This window comes from Fusarium vanettenii (genome assembly GCF_000151355.1).
Source record: "Fusarium vanettenii 77-13-4 chromosome 1 genomic scaffold NECHAsca_8_chr1_1_0, whole genome shotgun sequence".
NCBI lineage: Eukaryota > Fungi > Ascomycota > Sordariomycetes > Hypocreales > Nectriaceae > Fusarium > Fusarium vanettenii.
Genome location: NW_003315876.1, coordinates 577,913 through 598,867, shown reverse-complemented (window position 1 = coordinate 598,867; position 20,955 = coordinate 577,913). Strand labels below are relative to the sequence as shown.

The 20,955-nt window shown below is 53.0% G+C and overlaps 5 protein-coding genes across 5 annotated transcripts; 3 read left to right on the top strand and 2 right to left on the bottom strand.

Annotated features, from left to right (window-relative positions):
* Nucleotides 1-2,917: 2,917 nt before the first annotated feature.
* NECHADRAFT_28665 (uncharacterized protein) lies at nucleotides 2,918-3,508 on the top strand (the record flags this gene model as incomplete). The annotated part of the gene is made up of 1 exon (XM_003049769.1): nucleotides 2,918-3,508. A coding segment is annotated over one exon (591 nt), but the record flags the coding sequence as incomplete, so codon positions are not given.
* A 1,435-nt stretch (nucleotides 3,509-4,943) lies between these two features.
* Nucleotides 4,944-6,702, top strand: NECHADRAFT_102957 (uncharacterized protein). The gene is made up of 4 exons (XM_003049768.1): nucleotides 4,944-5,224; nucleotides 5,391-5,810; nucleotides 5,863-6,208; nucleotides 6,264-6,702. Exons 1-4 carry the CDS (start codon nucleotides 5,055-5,057, stop codon nucleotides 6,300-6,302), a joined length of 975 nt encoding a protein of 324 aa, XP_003049814.1. The 5' UTR covers nucleotides 4,944-5,054; the 3' UTR covers nucleotides 6,303-6,702.
* Nucleotides 6,703-9,619: 2,917 nt separating this feature from the next.
* On the bottom strand, nucleotides 9,620-11,416 carry NECHADRAFT_89689 (uncharacterized protein; the record flags this gene model as incomplete). The annotated part of the gene is made up of 2 exons (XM_003049563.1): nucleotides 9,620-11,276; nucleotides 11,328-11,416. 2 exons carry the CDS (start codon nucleotides 11,414-11,416, stop codon nucleotides 9,620-9,622), a joined length of 1,746 nt encoding a protein of 581 aa, XP_003049609.1.
* A 443-nt stretch (nucleotides 11,417-11,859) lies between these two features.
* NECHADRAFT_29888 (uncharacterized protein) lies at nucleotides 11,860-13,953 on the bottom strand (the record flags this gene model as incomplete). The annotated part of the gene is made up of 6 exons (XM_003049562.1): nucleotides 11,860-12,014; nucleotides 12,068-12,469; nucleotides 12,518-12,895; nucleotides 12,941-13,193; nucleotides 13,248-13,733; nucleotides 13,789-13,953. The coding sequence occupies 6 exons, from the start codon at nucleotides 13,951-13,953 to the stop codon at nucleotides 11,860-11,862; spliced, it is 1,839 nt and encodes a 612-aa protein (XP_003049608.1).
* A 2,236-nt stretch (nucleotides 13,954-16,189) lies between these two features.
* Nucleotides 16,190-20,898, top strand: NECHADRAFT_74161 (uncharacterized protein; the record flags this gene model as incomplete). Its single annotated transcript, XM_003049767.1, has 5 exons — nucleotides 16,190-16,824; nucleotides 16,871-16,978; nucleotides 17,031-18,097; nucleotides 18,129-19,000; nucleotides 19,036-20,898. The coding sequence occupies 5 exons, from the start codon at nucleotides 16,190-16,192 to the stop codon at nucleotides 20,896-20,898; spliced, it is 4,545 nt and encodes a 1,514-aa protein (XP_003049813.1).
* Nucleotides 20,899-20,955: the final 57 nt, after the last annotated feature.

Here is a 20,955-nt window from a genome sequence, read left to right as displayed (position 1 = left end):
AGTCTATCCTCAACATGTCTAGGTAGGTAGTGTACCGTCCAAATCTGCACGTGATAGAGTAGCGAGTAGTCCAATATTTCTGACGGAATTGCGCCGGGGTGGTTTCCTCCTCTTCCACGTCCACATCTCCCCACACTCACTCACATCTCCTACGTCTCATTAGATATTCAACTACCTGAAGTGCTTTCTGCTCCGCGCAAGTCGCCTCTACGTCGCCTCACTCACTTAACGGCCAACATCCATCAAAGTTGATCCAACATGTATGGGCCAGTTCCGCCACGAAGAAAGAAAACGAACATTGTCCGCAGTAGAAACGGCTGTGTCTCCTGTAAGCGGCAGCGGAGAAAGGTCAGCTTCCTCGACCATCTAGTTTCAACATCCTAAAGGCTCATTGACGCTTCGAATCCAGTGTGATGAGACGCGGCCCTCCTGTCGCCAGTGCACAGAACGTGGAGGCCGATGCGGCGGATATAAGCAACACCTCCGCTTTGTCGAGCTTGAACCGACAAACACAGGCGTGAACTGGCGTGCAAAGGTTAGTGCGCCGTCGGATATTGTTACGCATCGCCCACTTCCTACGATAAATGCCAGTCGAGGCTTGCCGCCTCCGGCCATGCCGATGTTGTCCGACATCGCTTCAAACGCAAGCCATGACTTCTCGCCGAAAGATGGTGAAAGGGAAATTCTCTTCCAAACTAGCAGACCAGCCGTGTCTTTGGAAGACAGCATTCCTGCCTCACATACAAGTTCATCTGATCAAGGCCTTTGGGGAGCCATTGAAGATATGCTGGAGTCGAGTACTTTTCAGTGGCTGGATGATGTCGAATACCTGGCACTCGATTCACGAAGCATTGAAGACTCAGCTCAACCCCCACCCAACCCTATCTTGGAAATTGATGGTTTTGTAACCACCGCCGGGACGGATGAGCCGGACTTCCAAGTAACGCCACCTCTTTCCAGCCCTGAAGGATACTTGGTTGCGTTACCAGCAGCAAGCCATAACCGTGCATCCACCGTTGATGTACGACAAGCTCAAGATGCGTCAACACTGGATACTTCTCTCGCTGCCGGATGCCAGGCAGATGTTCATTCACAGTCATCCTCCAAAAGCTCGTGCCACGATATCGGTCACAGCGAGATCATCCGGCACGCAGCGAACCACGCGACTAGGCCGATCTCTTCTCCCTCAGGTGGAGGAGATATCGGTCATGACTTCGAACATCGCCAGTACTATGCTCATTTTAGGACACACGTGATCCAACTTCTCCCAGAGTCGCTGCAGCAAGTCGTCATTCTCCTGGGAATAGGCCATCCAGCCACTTGCGCTATTCTGGCGCTCTCGGCAGCCAACCTCTCGCGCTTGCAGGCGCTCAATTCCAATGCATCTTCTCAAGAAAAGCCGTTGCTACATGAGAAAGGCCACCTCGCGAATGCTACCTTGCTATACACCCGCGCAATAGAGAAGCTTCGGATTGAGTGTCTCAACATCAAGGACGCCCTCACGATAATCATGGTCTTGGTCTACTACGAGATGGAAATCGGGACCGTCCAGGGACAATGGTACCACGTTGCCGGTCTTGATACCTTGATGCTAGCTCATGCTATTGATCTTAGCAGCACTTCAAAGGGCTGCCTGCTACTTCGGACGTGGGTCATTCTAAGATCGAGAGCGTCCTTTTTCCGTCTCCCTCTGCTCCTAGACATGGAGCACGAGAAGGGGAAGCAGCTCCAGACACTTGCGGCATACTCCAGCGCAGACACGGAATCCATTTACTCAGCCATCTCCCAGGGCTGGAGCCTGGGCTTCCGTCTACTGCTCACAAAATGCATTAGGCTGGGGTACGAGGATGCAAAAACGGCATTGCACAAGGTGGCCGTTTGGTTCGGTTCAGTCCGTGGAACGCCAGACGCTCTCCTGTCTCGAGTAGCCAGTAATCCAACGTCTAATCTGGGCATCTACGAAAGGCTTGGAGAACTTTGTCGACAACTCAATGAACACTCCGCCAAGATCGACAAGGTTGCTGACCAACAATCTTCAGCAAGGTCAGGTCCAGGGACCCTGCTCACCAAGCATGGGGTTGAGTCCATCCACTTCCCCTCACACTCAGCTGCCATGACTCAGGCATACTTCAAACTAGCCCAGCTACTCTGCGATGAGACGTCCCTCGCAGACCTGACCGAAACACCTGCACCCACAATCAAGGACCCGATCAACCCCCGTCTCCGAGCCATCCTAGGAATAGCAGAGGGACTTGACCCCGCGGAGTGCGTCCACAGAAACACGCTCAGCCTTGGCATAAGCATCGTGGTTCTCATGGCAGCCATGCGCGCACCGCATCCTCTCGCCTTGGAGTATCTACTGGAAGTGTTGCTGCCGCGCCTTAAAGCCGTCGGTCACTACTGGGAGGATTCTGGATACCCGTTAGTGCATTGTCAGTTGGTTGCGACCATCATGGCTTCCGAGCTGAGGAAGGGACGGAAAGTTTTCTTAGTGTCACCCGTGGGGGATGAATCTTTAGAGAAGGAATTCTTTTTTACGGGAGGTTTAGAAAAGGGGTTACACACAGTCATAGGGAGGAATTGCAATGGACGCCTGTTTAGCGAATGTATCAAGGCTAGATACTAGGTTATAAAATAATTCCTAACTTTTTAAGAGATTATTCTTAAAAAATACGATAAATATGATATTATATCAAGACTATAATAATTTATAAAATACCCAAGAAATAGCTAATTTTTTAAGCCCTCTTGTTAACCGTAGCACGCGGTGTCAAGGCGCGAAAGGAGCCACAGTTAGTACCCACTGTCAAAGTCTTATTCCAGACCGACAACATCTGTTACCGCCTTGTCGGCTCGTCTTCGTGTCAGGATGGCCTCGTTCCCGAGAGACAACTCGGCAGAGCAGTCACAGCCCTGGATACAGGCCCTTTCTGACCTGCACCTCGAGTTCGGGCAGCAGTACTCCTCATACAGCTTCCCCACGACAGCGCCTTATCTGCTCCTAGGGGGAGACGTAGGGCGGTTGATCGACTACGATGGGTACCTAGGTTTCATGGAGAAGCAGGCTTCCCGGTTTGAGAGGGTGTTTTTGGTGCTTGGCAATCACGAATTTTACGGCCTGGACTACAAAGCTGGGGTTGAGACGGCCAGACATCTCGTATCTGAGGCTTCTCTTGCTGGCAGGGTTGTTCTGCTACATCGAACCAGATGGGATGATCCCAAGTCTGAGTTTACGATACTTGGTTGCACGATGTGGTCTGCAATTCCACAACAAGCGTATGATGTTGTGCAATCCAAGGTCAAGGACTTTAAAAACATCATCGGATGGAGCGTCGAAAAGCACAACACTCTTCACGCAGAAGAGCACCTCTGGCTCCGCGAGCAAGTCGCACAGGCAAGCACAAAACAGCTACTAGTGGCGACGCACCACGCGCCACAGGTCGAGGGCACGTCAAGGCCGCAGCACGTCGGGAACCCGTGGACGTGCGCGTTTGCTACCGACTTGATGGATCAAACGTGGGACGGTGTCAGGATCTGGGTTTTTGGGCATACGCATTACTCGACCGAGGTTGTACTGGAGAGCGGGATCAAGTTGTTGGCGAATCAGAGGGGGTATCTGATGCCAGAGAGTGAGGGATCAAGGGTGAAGAGTGGTGATGGGTATGTTTTTGACGATGGGTTGGTTATTTCCACATCTTGGGAGGCTGAGAGGAGCAAGTGAAATCATGGATAGAGATTATGGCTCCGGAGTTGAGGTTTGACATGGGATATCGCGGCTATGAAGTCGAGTGCATGATAATGACGACAACTGAGCAACGGCCTCTGTTTGGCCAATGGCTCACAGCCCAGATCTAGCAGCTTGTTGGCCGATATGATCTGAGATGAGCCGGGGTCCAAAGTGTGGGTTGCATTTGTCAGGGCCACGAGGCGTCCCGAGCTTGGCTGTCGGCACAAGAAACGAGGTGGACAGCGTAGAGAATGGCTTGAGAGTAAGCAAGGCAGTTGTATGCGGTATTTGGATTAAGCTGAGGGTAGATCATCAGTATCAGCTTCTTCTGTCAAAGCATTGAGCCAATTGACCGCTGTCTTGAAGTTAGGTGCGTGATAAAACATCAAGGCTCGCTAGCTCGGTAGTAAAACCCGAGAGGCCAGGGGTTTTGCTTATCAGGCACTGGTCATTGGCCGAGCCGGCAATAAAGAAACAAGAGAGACAGAAACAAGCACGCAAAGAAGAGAAGAAAAGACGGGCTTGGCCGTCGCCACCGTTTAGAGAGAAGTCTTGCCTTCCAGCCAATACCACCACGTTGACGAGCGACGGTTGGTGAGTGGTGGGGCATGCCGAGGAAATCCCGGACAGTGTGAGAGTTTCCGTGAGTGAAATGCAAGATCTGGCATTTGCTTGGTGAGTGAGTGAGATGCGAGATTTGATCAGTTGTGAGGAATGGAAAGTTGCTGATAGTGGGACAGGCTATTTTTGCTGTATCAGGGTATCGTCAGGTTATGGATTGACAATTCTCGAGATGACCTGTAGCTAGACACTCTCATTCAAAGAGTCAACCTCTATCTACCTTCGTATCTCAAAGATATCTCCCCGAGATACGTACGTCACTCTGCTTGCTTCTTTGGCGGCTAACAAGGTCCATCCATCACTACCCCGGGCTTCCCAGACGTCGGAGGAGCACCCGTAGTCAGTGCATATACGCCACTGTAGACGCCCTGGAAAGGGCCTGTAAGCCTGTATCAGACCTGTTTTAAGCCCGGCTTTTACGTACTGTCCCCCGGCTTCTCTCCCCTTGGCCCGGTCCGTGCGGCGGTCGGCGCCGATTATCCGAATCTTTCCGACCAAGCAGCAAGCGGCGGGCAGGAGGCATTATTTTTCCCCGGGGGGGAACCGCCAAAACAAAAAAAAAAGATCTCAAGCCTTGAATTTTTCTCCCTCCTCCTTCTCACCTCAAGCTTCTCCCTCACCCAGACCCCGTCTTAACAGCTCGGGCTCTTCTCATCTCCCCTCAGTCCTTTGTTTGTCTGAATCCCCCATACAACAATCTTCCGCAATGGCTTCCGGCGCTGCTTCCACCGGCTCGACCAAGGTCGACGCCGTCGTCCAGACCATCAAGGCTGAGGAGCCCAAGAAGCTCACCGGCTTCGCCCTCTACTCGCGATTCGCCCTCGCCGGTGCTGCCTGCTGCTCCATCACCCACGGTGGTCTTACTCCCGTCGATGTGTACGTTTCTACCGCGAGCCTCTCGCTGTCAATTGCGCCTTTTGCTTCTCTACGAGCGGTTATCTCGGGGTCCTCAATTGACCCGAGGCTGCCGTTCCGCCGTGTCGCAATTCCGAACCTCAATGGCAGCGAGCTTCTCTTGAACACCTAAGCTAACACCTCACAGCGTCAAGACTCGTATCCAGCTCGACCCCGTCACCTACAACCGCGGTCTGGTCGGTGGCTTCCGCCAGGTCGTCCAGAACGAGGGTGCTGGCGCTCTCCTCACCGGTGCCGGCCCCACCTTTGCCGGTTACTTCCTCCAGGGCGCCTTCAAGTTCGGAGGTTACGAGTTCTTCAAGCAGCAGTGGATCGACCAGCTCGGCTACGAGACTGCCTCCAGGAACCGCACTGCCGTCTACCTCGCCTCTTCCGCCACCGCCGAGTTCTTCGCCGATATTGCCCTCTGCCCCCTTGAGGCCACCCGTATCCGTCTCGTCTCTGAGCCTACCTACGCCAGCGGTCTCATCTCTGGTTTCGGCAAGATGCTCAAGAACGAGGGTATCGGTGCTTTCTACGCTGGTTTCGGTCCCATCCTCTTCAAGCAGTAAGTACCTCATTTATCATAGGCTTTTCTCGGCATATACTCACAACACCAGGATCCCTTACACCATGGCCAAGTTCGTCGTCTACGAGAAGGTTGCCGAGGCTGTCTACCGCCAGTTCCCCAAGAAGGACATGTCCGACGGCATGCAGACCGTTGTCAACCTGGGCTCTGGTCTGACCGCCGGTTTCGCCGCCGCCATTGTCTCTCAGCCCGCCGACACCATGCTCTCCAAGATCAACAAGACCAAGGGTCTCCCCGGTGAGGGCACCACTTCTCGTCTCATCAAGATCGGCAAGGAGCTCGGTCTCCGTGGCTCTTACACCGGTATTGGTGCCCGTCTCTTCATGGTCGGTACTCTCACCGCCGGTCAGTTCGCCATCTACGGTGACCTGAAGAAGGTATGTCAAACTCTACCCTCAAGTTTCTCTGCAATGTCACTAACATCTCAACTAGGCCCTCGGTGCCGTCGGTGGTGTCGAGATCGCTGCTTAAACGATCCGAAATGTCGAAATGAAAAGGGGAAGCGAGGGAAAGTGTACGAGCTGTCTGGGAACCGTGGCCTGAGCAGTGCCCAAGAGCTGGGCCTGCTTTGAAACGAACGCTCGCTGCTGTTTCTTTTACAATGGATACCTTGTTCAATGGAAGTAGGGGGCTGCACAAGGCTTGCGGTCAGCAGGCTCCTCGTCCAGGGAGGGACGGTCAGGGGAAGGGAAACAAAAAGTGAATCCTTTGGAAAAGAACAGGGGGTTACTCGTTTTTCGTCTCATGTGTGCTTATGATACCTCGAGCATAGAGTGGGTAGACGGGTGGTACCCTGCCGAAGGGTTGTATAATAGTCCTTTTTTTACGCTTCAATCATAGACTGGGAGTTTTTGGACTCTTCATCTGACGACTGTCTTGGGATTTTGCACTGTGAAGCTGATGATGAACTGACGTCACAACTAAAACGGTTGAACGGCTATGGAACATAGCTTAACCATCTTCCCCCTTGTCTCCCATGTCTATGTAGGGAGCTGGGTATCTTGAAGAGGTAGCTAGCTGGTTTACATACAGTTTGGTAAACCCGCTGAAGTGTTGCTAGATACAATAAACATCCTAGTTCCCGCCATATCACTTGGAGGGGACAGTCAATACATGCTCTCCTCAAGTGTAGTTTCAACCATCACTCATATCGCATTCGCCAAGTTGTTCTCAGCCAGCATCTCGTTCCTGCCTTCTCTGCCATGCATGCATACCCTCATGCTTTTTGGGCGCTGCTCGATATGCAGTGAGCAAAAGCTTGGGCAAAGGAAGATGAATTGCAGGCCATCCTCCGTTTCCCATTGTCCTCTTCGCTCATTCAGGGAATGTGCCATTCATCAAGATCCGGGACTTGCTTTGGGTTATATATATTGGTTCCCATGGTTTTCTCCTGCGCCCGGGAAACGCCCCATGTAGGTTGTTCAAAATGATCATGGGCATAGTCAGGGTCGTCAGCGTTCGCCACCAATATGTCCGCTATGAAGTCGCCTGAAAGACCTCGAGGGCTGCTCTTTCTTCTTGCCTAAGACCTCATCGCCTTCAGTTCGGAATGCCTTCTTGACGCGTCTGTCGAGGGATGGCGCTGGATCTATATACCCGCCCCTCGTTTGAAGAAGAGTGATATGTGAGTTGACAGTCTTTTCCTGCCTGTCTCTGAAGGGTTGAACAGAACGGGTGAAGCGTGGAAGGGCATGTGCGTGCTGTCACTTGTGTGATCCTGTCTGGGTGAATTTCGGGGGCCTTGCTCAATTGAATGCGAAAGCAAGGACCCTGATGTTGGTATATATCAATAATCCAAGTATAATGGACTGAGATGAGAGAGATATTGCTCACTGAAGGTGCCAGCCCGCACTGGACGAGATCGAACTGCGAAGGCACAAGCACCCAGAAATGGGAAGAGGAAGATTTTTCAACAACCCTCGCATATATATATAGCGTCCGATGTGGAAACCAAGAACTTGTCATACTCTTGATCATTGGGATTGTTGGTCCTCGAGTCCACATAGGAGCCATGCAGACAGGTGGGAGGAGGCGAAAAGTGCACAGCCGCTTCGTGGAGTCTTGTACGCCCAGGAGAATCGACTTGACGCAGCCATACTCTGTGCTTTGTGAATAGCCACCAAGGGATAATCCTTGTATAATGAACCGAGATGACAATCGTCGCTTTGTGGAGGTGCAAGCTTGTGCCCGGGAGCGGTGAAAGCGACTTGACAGTCTGAGGGATTGCCGGACGAGCAAACCCGGGGCACACCCTCTGTGTCGCAGAGAGCAATACTTGCTTGAAGCGCTTGAGTATATATATCTTTGGTCCTAGAAGTGTTGAAGAAATCGTGCTCTTGATCATTCGGAGCGGTAGTCTTCAAGTCCATAGGGGCCATGCGGGCCGAGGTCGGTGAGGGAGACGACGTGGACGGGCAGCCACCAGCCTGGTCGGGGGCTTCTGTCCTCGGTGGATTGACTTGACGCCGCGGAAATCCATGCCATTTGAAAGCGTAATCCCGATATATAGTCCCCAAGTGATGATCCATATATAGTGGACCGAAATGAACGCCTTCAGCCACCTAGCCTGATAGCATGGCTGTCTCCCAGGACGGTAGTCTGGTATCCAAGGGGGGTGATTTTTGATAAAGACTTTATCAATACCTCCAAGGACTGGACAACCAGGGCTCTCTCTATGGAAGTTGTCATATATATGTATCTCGTCTTCCCCACCAGCAAGCGACCATTGGCTGGACCCTCATCTGAAACTGCCGGTAGTGCTTTGGTAGGAAAGCCGGTATGAAGGTGGCAGTGTAGACTCAGAAAGGCGCTTCGTCAAATGTCATGACTGTGGACGAGGTCCCCAACGTTGGCTTGGCTTGCCATATGTATATAAAAATCCTTGGTGCGATCCTCCTTTGCAACTGACGGTAGTGCTTTGGCGCAGAAGACCGGTTCGAATGATGCCGAGATATCGCAGAGAAGCACTTCATTGTCAATGCCCATTATGTCCTTGGCTGGCGGCATGTGTATATAAGTTCGAGGTATCTACGCCCCAAGGAACAGGAACACAAGGACGATTGTGCAAGTCTGCTTTTTGATCCTGCGTTCTTCGGATTGATGCGAAGGGAGACCGGGGGAATCCATTTAGGAGAAGATGATCTTTCGTCTCATCGATGAGCCAGTCTGGCTCAAACATCTCTTCAGACTCAGAAAGCTCATCGAAGGGGGCGTGCCACCAGTCTACTCGTGGCGGGAATAGGACCGCTCTCGAAGACGTTTGCTGAATTCTTCGTATATACTAGCAGCAGAGTCCATAGACTACGTTGTCTCAAGTTAGGCGAATCATCAGAAGAATGAGCCATGCTTACCTCATGGAGCTACAACCGGCTTGTCAAGTTGGTAAACTGTGAGACCGCTTTCGTACCGATGAGCAAAGAGGCGATGCTTCTCCGTTCAACTCATTTGACAGCACAAAGAGAGAGGTTCCGTCGACTCGGAATTCGGTCAGTCGAGACGCGCTATATAATGCCTTGAATATATATCGGAGAAAGAAGGCTTGGATGTCAAGGACTCGCTGAAAGACAGGGAGAGATGGGATTATTTATAATAGTTCAGGATATGTTTGTATGCAGCCCAGCTTGACATCTAGCAAGCACAAACATACGCAAGCTGTCTATGCAGAGGCAAATATGCGCAATCACGATATTGATTCCCAAGGCCAACAAGGTTGAAAACCATGCTTAATGTGATTTTATTCCTAACAAGCTACCTCGCAATCCTGCTTGTGCAAAACTCCCTTTTCCCAATCAAGACGCCTCCATCTTTCTCCGCTTAAACTTGCCCCTGGCCTCAATCTTGCCCTCCACCGGCACCGCCCTCCAAGCCGTAAGCAGGAACCCGTCCGCTCCGCCTCGTCCCATCATGAACGGGTGCGTGCGTCCAGGGAGGACCTGCCATCTCCGCGCCCTGCTGCTCTGGACTGTCACACCCAGGAGTAGCGTAGGGTTGAGAGGGAACTCGGGTGTGCCCTCCCAGCGCTCGAGCTCGGAGAGTGACTTGCCTTCGATCTCGGGTGGTGGCGTTGATACCCATGCTGCACGACGGGCTACGCTGAAGCAGTCGGCAAGCTGCGTTAGGGGCTCTACTGTGGGGGAGTAAATGGCGATGGGAGCACCGCCTGCCAGCAAGGGCACAGCGTTACGGACGATCGAGATGGGATCCATGGTGCTCGCGACTGCGAGGCCGGAGAAGCCACCGGCACGTGTTGCGTCCACTACGTGACGGATACGCGCCCACCTCCGTCGCTTGCGGTGGTAGTTACCTCGGCGATTCGTCTTCCATGAGGCCATCTCCTCGGGTGTAGCCTCAGGTGGTCGGTTGTTGTAGGCATCGTCGTCTTCAGGGGCTAGGAGCTGTAACCATGAGATCGGCATGAGGTTGGTAGCAAGGGGGTGGTAAGGGTATGTCGGGTTGGGGTTGGTGGCGTCGTAGTTGAAGTACCGGAGGAGAGAGAGGTTGGGCTGGGTCTGGCCGTGAATGAGGGTGAGGGTATTTGTGTTGACGTAGGGGACGTCGAAGTCGCTTCGTCGAGGGTGTCGCTTCTTATGCGCCTTGGGTGACGACGGAGCTTCTGTAGCTTCTGATGTTGCTTGAGGCTGGTCTAGCTGCGCTTCTGTCGCATCAGTGCTGGCTAGTGCGGTCTCTGGAGCTGAAGGATCGCTAGTATGTATCGGCAGTTCTTCCGTCTTCTCCTCTTCGGGCTTTTGGTGAAGTATACCCATCCTCTCAGCCATGGAAGCAACCAGCAGACCACCAGTATCATCCACAACCAACCACCTCCCGCCCTGATTCGCAGTGGCATCTTCAGAAGCCACGCCGCCAAAGTGAACGTCGGCCCAGCACCCCACCAGCGCCATCATCTCCGCTCTCATCTCAAAGATCTTTGACGGGTCGCGGTCCTCGAGCAGCCACTGCGCAAGCATGGGGACGTCTAGAGGCAAGACGGTAAATCGCCGGATGTACTTTTTCGTCTTGAGGAGCTTGTACTTGGCGAGCGAGTATGCCGTCTTCTGGTCGATGGCAGTATGCGAGAGGAGCAGCTTCGCGATCAGTTCCTTGCCCGCTGAAGCGCCCTTGCGCTTGAGCTCCTCAATCTCTTCGGCTGTGAGCGTCTGCCGCGCAGAGTCGTCGATGATCTCTCGGTTCGACCGCACCAAGACCTTGCCACTCTCGTCGACGAGTGTCAGCTCCTCCCCGTCGGCGGGGGCGATCACGTCTTCGCCCTCTGTCGCCTCCGCGCTCGTGTCGGCCATGTTGTCGGCGTTGAGCTCTCTAGCGGGAACGACGCGCAGTCGCGCAAAGTTCTCACCCTCTCGCTTATCCTGAACCTCGTACGTGAGGTGGAACGGTCGACCGATGACGAGGTTCGAGGGGAATGAGCCATACTTGCCCAGCGAAATGGTTCTGTCACAAAAGAGTTAGCGATCGCGGCGCAAGAGTGAATGGTTTGCTTACGTGTTGGGCACAACTTCCAATATGCGAAAGGTCTCATTGGGAAGCCTCAAGGCGACCCATTGATTGGGCTGTACCGTCTCATCAGACATTTTGCACTTTGTGAGGGCGAGAGGAATGGTTTGGCATCTCCAGCCTTTGGAAAAAACTAAGGCTTGTGGTTCACCGAACTCACCGAGGTGAGCCCCGCCACGGCCCCCACTCGCCGGTCCTCACCGAGCCAGAGTGCCTGGACCCACCTCCATCGAGATGGAACGAACAGGCTTCACATGCACGACACGAAAACTAAGCCCCAGAGTTCTATGATACATGGTCGTACATTGATTTACACTATACGTATAACTACACAAGGGTATCGTCTGTTCGATACCTTCACGCTGTCATTCCTCACTCATGCCAAATCAGTATGGCCTGGTCAACCGATGATTCCATCCCCTATGGAGGGCGGCTTGCCGTAATCAGAGCAGTCCCAATCCAGTTCTGATATAAATTCTCGAGTATCCATCACACTTGTGGAGATGTCAAGATCGATTCCCTACGCCTGTCTCTCCGCAGGTGTAGCGGCAGACGGCTTCTTGTTGGCTCGTCTCCCCAAACCAGAAACGAGGTTGCAGAGGCCAAAACACCCATACAGCATCAAGCTCAGAGCTCCAAAGATGAACATGGGGATTATAGTATAAGTTGTCAGGTCTACCGCAGGTCAGCATGGGGGTCGAACAGATATCATCTTGGCAGCCACTTACAGACATAGCCACCTGAACGCTTGACCACGCGGTAGAGCTCGTTGCGCATGATCTTCTCGGCCCCTTCTTCCCACTGCCAAGGGCCCACTAGGCGGAACTTTGTGTTGAAATTCGACCCCATTGCCCAAGTGAAAAACACTCGAAACCCCTTCTTGAAAACGTACGTGGCAGTGGGCGCGGAGCCCATGTCAAGTGCAAGCTGGTACGCGTAACTTTCATGATCGACAGCTCGCTTCGTTTCGAAAAAGTTGTAGCTTCCGCGAGGATGGAGCTGATAGTCTAGATCATATGAGGGAAGAGAGTTGGGGCCAAGTTGGCGAGGGACCTCCTTGGGGAACTGGTCCTGGAGAAGTCGAAGCACCCAAAACTGGGCCTGCAGCTCAGCCAGAGGAGGAATCGCACCTACACATTGTTAAGTTGGGGCTTGGACTGTGGGACCTTTTTACTCACCTATCGCTGGGCGAACGAAGCCGATAAAGCCCAATGACACGTCTCCGTCTTTGTAGACGCCTCGCACGTTGGTCTGAGAAACACAGGGGTAGTCGTTGTTGAGAAAGGGGAATTCTCGTGTGTATCCTGTCGCAAACACCATGACATCTGGCTTGAGCTGCTCATCTGGGAGGACCGAGTCGCTTCGAAGCTTCTGGCCAAGGACCACCAGCCCATTCTCGTCGATGCTCTTGGGCCAAGTTATGACGTCGATCTTCTTGCCATCGTTGTCGCGCAGGGGGACGTTTATAATACGGGACCGCACGCGGTTCACCCAGGAAGTTGAGCGCTTCCCAACATTCATGTAGGGGAGTGCCTTGTCCGACTTGCAAAGGAGAACTAACGTTGTTAGTACATCATTATCAGTGCTTCTTGATGACTTACTTGAGTCGAGGTATTTGCGGGAGGTGCTCATTTGGCCAACCCACTGATCGGGCCCCTCCTCAGTTCCAGAGATGGCCCAGTGCATCTTTTTGACCCATCTATCATAGTATGTCCAGAGAAGTTGACTTCTCTGCAACTTGGGGTGAACGTAGGCTGTGTCGAAAAGACTAGCCACAGAGGTGTCGACCGGCTTGTTGGGACGACCACTCGGATCTTCCTTCGAATGACCCATCACTTTAGGGATCGGAATAATCTGGGTCACCTGTTAGAGCAGCTTTCGGGGGCATAGAGCAAGGTGTAAGCTTACCTTTGGCGCACAAAAGAAACCATCTCTGTGACAGAGAGTCACTGACTTTGCCTTGGAAGTGACAGCGAGGTATGCCAAATCCATGCCGGTTTCTCCGGCGCCCATGATATATACGTTGGTGTTGTCACCAAACTGAGCCCGCGTCTTCAGCTGGGAAGAGTGAAGGACCGAAGGAACCCGTTCAACACCCTTGATGTTGGGAATGACGGGGTTCACGTTGATGCCCGTACAGACAGCAACGGCATCGCATGTCCACTCGGTCAATCTGCCTGTATCCTTACAGTGAAGGCTGACAATGTGGCCAACCCCATTTGGGCCACGTCGGATCTTATCGACTCGAGTGTGGAGCTCAACCATGCCCCAAAGCTCAAAGGTGCTGGCATACTCTTTAAGATATTTAACATAGAGACCAGGAGTGAGAAAATCAGGAGCCTCTTCCGGGAGGCGAAAGTCAGAGAAAGCTGTTAGGTATTTAGACGAAACGAGCTAAAAGCAAACAAAGTCAGACATGGAGCAACTTCGCATCGCTGAGAGAACTGACCTCTGCGTCCTCATACACGCGGTAAGAAAAGGTTCCGCCGATGTCTTTTTCGCTCTCAAATAGACGAGCTTCGATGGGAGGGATCGGAAAGTACTCGTGAGCGTGCGAGAGGAATTTGAGCGTGGCGAGGCCTGCAGGGCCTCCACCGACGACCGCGACCTTCATGTCGCTTTTCCGGTACGTCGGCAGTAGCAATCCCAGAGCCGAAGTCAGTCGATATAGTTGAGGAAGCGCAGAGTCACTGATGTGAATAATGAAGTCGCTGTGTGCGTGGGCGGGAGGAAGATTGATGTTGGAGTTTGGGGTGACTTGCGAATATTGTTTTGGAATGGCGAGGGTGAATCACGAACGGAGTCATCAAGGTAGGCAAACTACGATCAGTACTGGCAGCTGCCGACAGCTGTCAGACGCATTTTGACTGTGGATGTCGAGATTTTGATCAAAATCTGTATATACACTGACGGCCGAGCTCGCCTCGATCCTTGCCAGCTGTCGATGTTCAACCTCCAGGTCATAAAAGCGCGGGGCTCCAACATTATTAAATATCAAAAGGTGAAGGCAACTAAGAGCCCCTGTTTCCGGGGCATAAAAGTGAAGTTTTTATTTGCTTAATAATTGCTTGGTGTTTCCCTCATCTAGTAGTTTGCGGAGAGTTTGCTAATAGTTTGCTCAGTCTATGAAACAAACCGAGGACACAAAGAAGGAATCCCGGCCCTCTACACCCACACCAAGCTCCCAATCCAAGGACCCAGATTTCACATGCAATCCCGTTTGATTGCTTTTATTTCTCATGATACAATTTTATCCATCTTGTTTACCCAAAGTCTACCAACAGGATTGCCCAGGTGTCGGAGGATGGGCTTGGGACTGGGCCGCCTGGAGGTGAGGATGGAGAGGGATCTGGATCTGGAGACAGGGCCGAAGAAGCACAGGATTGAAGCAGCTGGGGAGCTGGCTCTGGCTACTGAGCTGGAGGGCTGAGAGCCCGGTCAACAGACCTGAATATTGCCCAAGGTATCTGGCCTGGGTAGATGCCCATGCTCCTTACCTAAGGCATCTCCGGCGCGCCAACCCCACATTCACTTCCTCCAACAGCACCTCCTTCTTCTCACTTCCATCAACACCACCCCCAATCGCGAGCTTCAACAACTTGAATTACCTTTGGCCATCTAACCATCGGACTTTTACCATCTCTCTCTCCCACATGAAAAATCACAGGAACAGCCTCCACAAGATGCAAGCCTTGATCCGTCGTCGCGCCGCGTACCCCCAGGCCAGCTCGACACTGACGCCATTTTCTCTGACCTGAACTACGCGAGCATCAATTGGGTTCTACCGAGCGTAACCGAATAGAGATGGCTTTGCTTCTCGCTAGGCCTCTCGTCGTCATTCTTTGGTCTCTTACGCGCTGATTGTTCAATAAATTGCGAATTCATCACGATGCATTTGGCGGACGAGTCTCCTCGGGGAGGCCGAGCCAACCATTTCAGCCTCTTTCATTGCCATCGGATCATCTAAACCTCGCTAAGATGTCGTGCAGAAGCATTCATATGCTCAAGGTCAAAAACTTGCTCGTCGAGACCAGCCAACAAGCGTTGCCGTCACCTGGAGACTCTGCCCCTGATCTTCAGCCACCATTGCTTCACATGCCTTCGGGCTTGTCCCGATTACCTGGAATACCCTTGTGGAATCAATCCTCGTCAAAACTCAATTCGATCGCGAGAAGCTTGTTCGTCGCTACACGAGCAGAATCCCTCACAGCTCAAGGCACAATGCGAGTAAACGTCAACCAATATGCACCCCAGCCGAAGCAACGATTTTGCTCTACTCTCTTGGAAGCCCCCATGTGAAGACTGCATGAAACTATCTGCCCTGATTGTTTGCATGCAGTATGTGGACTTCACTGGCAGCGTGGCATCAATTGAGTATCGACATCCTCGAAACCTCTGTCTTGTCCCCTTCCCTCGCTGGAGACCATATTTTCTTGCGTTTCATTTCCTCGCAGTTGCGATACCGCTTTTTGGGAGTCTCTCTTCTTCGACTCTACGTGCCTACTTGTGCCAACTATTCATTGCCATACGCCACCAATCTGTTTCCTACATCTTCCCCCTTTCTCAGTATTAGAGTTCATATCTACTCATCATCCAAGGAGCTCGTTGAGCCACTGCATAGTACCTCTGCGCAACTCCTCATCGGCCGAGCCCGCAAGCTCAACATCGCCGCCATGGCGCAAATCCTCACGGCCAGCCCCTCTTGCACGAGGCCGTCCCGATTCCATACTCACGACTGACCTTGTGATTTTGGACCTCTTGGGTTTAAAAAGGCCAAGGTGTTCTCGGGAATCAATCATCCCAAACAGATCAAGTTCGCTATTCATTCGTTCCTCTCTCTTCTTCTCACGATGAAGATGAGAACGTCCCTCTTTTGTGCCCTTCAGGGCCTCGGGGTCGTAGCCCACGAATCCCTTGCCTACTTCAAAGCTGATCACTCCAAGGGAGGCCACCGGTATCTCGACGGATGTGGAAAGGCTGGCAAGGGTAATTGGGTTCCCGACCCAGCGACCTTTGTCTTACCGCAGAACGATTTCAAACCCAGTGACCACTGGGGTCTCTGTGCTAGCGGACACGACTGCGCCCCTCACGAGGCGACAGGCAAGGTCTACTTCGACTTCCAGGACGATGGATTAGTCTTCAACTTTGAGGGCATCGATCACTACAAGTACGAAGACGTCAGCATCTACGTCGAGCGAGCCCGCCCCCCGCATGCTCACTCGACCAAGTACAACAAGGACAGCGACCACTGCAAGGCCAAGAACAACTACAAGGAGGTCAAGTGCCATATCCCGTACTTCTCTCTTACCGATGGCGGTTCCTACGACAAGATGTGCCCCCTCAAGGGTGAGGGTGGCTGGCGCTTCTATATCAAGATCAAGGCTACGATTGTTCACGGTGATAAGCGATATGAGCTTTACAACCGCGAGTCCACCAACGGCGAAAAGTACTTTGCTCTCAGCTACACCTGTGGCAAGTGCAAGCAGTATGTCTCCCGCTTTCTGTTGTCATTCACTGCTAACATCAACAAGCCACAAGCACGATCCCAAGATCGAGCTGATCAATGCTGCCAGCCGCCGCGATGAGGGCTCCGAGCATAAGCACTATGAGCATAAGCACCATGACGGTCACCACGATGGGTACGCAGACAGTTGAACTCTTGCAAGCAGTGAATGCTAACCATCTTTTTAGGCACCACCACGGCCACCATCACAAGGAGCACCATGATCACAAGGAGCACCATGACCACAAGGAGCACCACGATCATAAGGAGCACCACGGCCACAAGCATGGACATTATCACAAGGAGCATCATGACCACAAGGAGCATCACGACCACAAGCACGGCCACGATCACAAGGAGCACCACCTCCACAAGGAGCACCATGAGCATAAGGAGCACCACGACCATGGACATAAGCACCATCATGAGGAGCATCACCAACATAAGGAGCATCATGATCACAAGCATGGTCACGGCCATCATCACGGCCACAAGCACAAGGAGATCCACCATGCCGAGCATCATCATGAGCACCACCACAAGCACCATCATGATCATGGCCACCGCCATTCTCACGGCCACAAGCACGGTCACGGTCATCACCACGGTCATCATCACGGCCATCATCACGGTCATGTTCACGATCATAAGGAGCACCACGGCCACCATCACGGTCACCACCATGGTCATCATCACGGTCACGAGCATCACAATAAGCATCATCATGGCCACCACCATGGCCATCATCACGGCCATAAGCACGGTCATGAGCATCACAACAAGCATCATCACGGCCACCACCATGGCCATGGCCACGAGCATGGACACCACCACGGTCACAAGCATGGACATCACCACGGTCATCATCATGATAACAAGCATGGTCATCACCACGAGGGCTACCACCACGGCCACCACCAGCATGGAGGCCTTCACCAGCGTGATGCCGGCTTTTCTCACAACTATGGTCTGAAGAACTTCTTCGATGGTCACCACTACGGCCACCATCACGGACATCATGATGGACATCACCACGGACATGACGGCCACAACTTTGGTCATCACGGTCATCATCACGGTCACCACGGTCACCATTTTGGTCATCACGATGGTCATCATCACGGACATCACTTCGGCCACCACCACGGACATCATTTTGGTCACCATGATGGACATAACTCTGGCGATCTCACGCACTTCTTTGATGGGCATCATCATGGCCACCACAACGGCCATCATCACGGTCATCATCATGGTCATCATCACGGTCACGAGCATCACAACAGCCATCTGCATGGCCACCATCACGGCCACCACAATGGTCACCACCACGGTCATCATCACGGTCATGAGCATAACCACGGCCATCTGCACGGCCACGGCCACGAGCATCACCACGGTCATCACCATGGACATCACCACGGCCATCATCACGGTCACCGCCACGGTCACCACCACGGTCACCACCACGGTCACGAGTATCACCACGGCCACCTTCATGGACATAACCACGGTCATGAGCATCATCACGGACATCATCACGGCCACCACCATGGCCACCACCACGGTCATCATCACCTCGGCCATCACGATCATCATCATGGTCACTCCCATCATGCCCGCGGCCTGGAGAACGGTCACAAGCACAAGCACCACGATACCCATAACCACGATGAGAACCATAAGCATCGCCATCACGAGCTCCACGGCCACCGCCACGGTCACGGACATCGTCACGGCCATCATCACAATGAGCTCCACGGCCATCGCCACGGACATCTCCACGGCCACCACCACAACGAGCACCACAGGCACGGCCACGGACATCGTCACGGTCATTACCACGATGAGCTCCATAGGCACCGCCATGGACACCACCACGGCCATCATCACAAGGAGCATCACAGGCATCATAACCACCATAACCACCGCCACGGCCACCATCACGGCCACCATCACGAGCATGATCATGACCATCATCACAGGCACCGCCATTCTCACTCTGAGGTTCATCACCACGGCCACCGCCATGGTCACCACCACGGTCATCATCATGGGCACCACCATGGTCATCATCACGGCCATCATCACGGCCACCACGGCCACCACTTTGGTCATCATAACCATGGCGATCACTTCTATCACCACGGCCACCACGGTTACAAGCGATCCGATGTCTCGCATCACCACAAGAAGCCCCATTACGATGTCGTGTATAACGAGCGTGTTGAGAACATCAAGGCTACTGCTAGCAAGGTGACCCTAGATAAGCTCTTCAAGGGTGACAGCAAGCATCACCACGACCACCATGACCACCACAACAAGCATCACGGCCACGTCCACCATGCTCATCACGGTAAGCACCACGAGCATCATGGCAAGCACCACGAGCATCACGGCAAGCACTATGAGCATCACGGTAAGGATCATGAGCACGGCAAGCACCACGAGCATCACGACAAGCATCACCATAACAAGCACCACGGTCACCACCACCACGACACCACCAAGATCGAGAACCTCGATAACGCTGCTAGCCGTCTCCTGAAGCTTTTCCGAGGAGAGCACAACAAGAACTACCATGGCCATCATGATAACCACAAGCATCACGGCCATCACGCTCATCACGCTCACCACAACAAGCATCACAACAAGCATCACGACCACCATGACCATAAGCACCACGGACACCACCTCGAGCATGCTCACCTCGCCGATCTTGCTAACCACCATCACGGTCATTACGATCATCATGGCAAGCATCACGAGCATCACGGTCACCATGGTCACAACGATCATCACAAGCACCATAACCACCACGCTCATCATTATGGTCACCACGATCATCATGGTAAGCATCACGAGCATCACGATCATCACGGTTATAAGCACGGCCACCACGAGCATGGTCATCACGGTCATCACTATGGTCACAGCAAGCGCAACAATCTTCGCAACGCTCTCAGGGCCAACGCCAACGAGCTTGCCGGTGTCAGCAGCGTCAACGACCCCAAGCTTGACAGGTATGTCCAGAGGGCTGAGGAGGCCGTTGGTCAGACCATCAGGAAGGCTGTCGATGAACTTGACGACCCCAGCGATGCCAGGGTTGACAAGTACGTTGAGAAGGCTGAGGCTGCTGTCGGCAACAGCATCAGGAAGGCCGTCGTTGAGATCTTCAGTGATCCCAAGAAGGTCAAGGCTGCTCTGACTGCCGCCTCTGCCCAGGCTGCCGATCCCGTTGTTGACCTCAATGATGTCGCCACTGGAACCGGCCACAGCAAGAAGATCAAGCATGTCAAGATCGACAAGCGTGAGCCCAGCTCCAGCGGCAGCTCCGCCTCTGTCTACAGCGATGCCAAGGTCGAGAAGACTGTTGAGAAGGCTGTCGAGAAGGCTGCTGCCAAGATTGTTGAGAACCTGGATGGAACCCACGGCGACAAGTCCAAGTCCCACCACACTCATCACCACCCCAAGCGAAGCGTCAAGTTCTACAACGGCTACCAGCGCGACTGCGAGGGCAAGCTCAAGAAGGTTTATGCCATTGACGAGCGCTACGCTCACGACCTGAAGAAGCTCTCCTACAACTCGCACCCCAGCACTTGCCAGAAGCACGATGGCCACTACCTCCGCTACCAGTATGAGGACCTCAAGTCGTCCGTCTCTGGCAAGCTGATTGGCGGTCACGACTACGACAAGCATGATAAGCATGACAAGCACGACAAGTACGGCAAGTACTACATCGAGCTTGTCAAGAAGGACCATCACAACGAGATCATCGTCTCGATCGATCTCAAGGACAACTACGAGTACACCGCCACCAAAGCTGCCGTCTTTGTCGGCTGCGACGGCGGACATGACTCGTATGACGGTCACAACATCTGCCACCACAAGAGCTATCCTTACCAGGCTATCCAGGAGAAGGGCCTCAACGAGTTCTCGTTTGCCATCAAGGACAAGTACCAGTGCCGTGGCGATTACTACATCGGCATCTATGTTGAGCTTTGTGACAAGAACGGCGACTGCGGTTCTTGCAGCAAGGGCCGATACAACTACTAAGCTTTCACAAGCTTGGATACGCATAATTTCCATCTCTGGATATTGATGCGCAAAAAA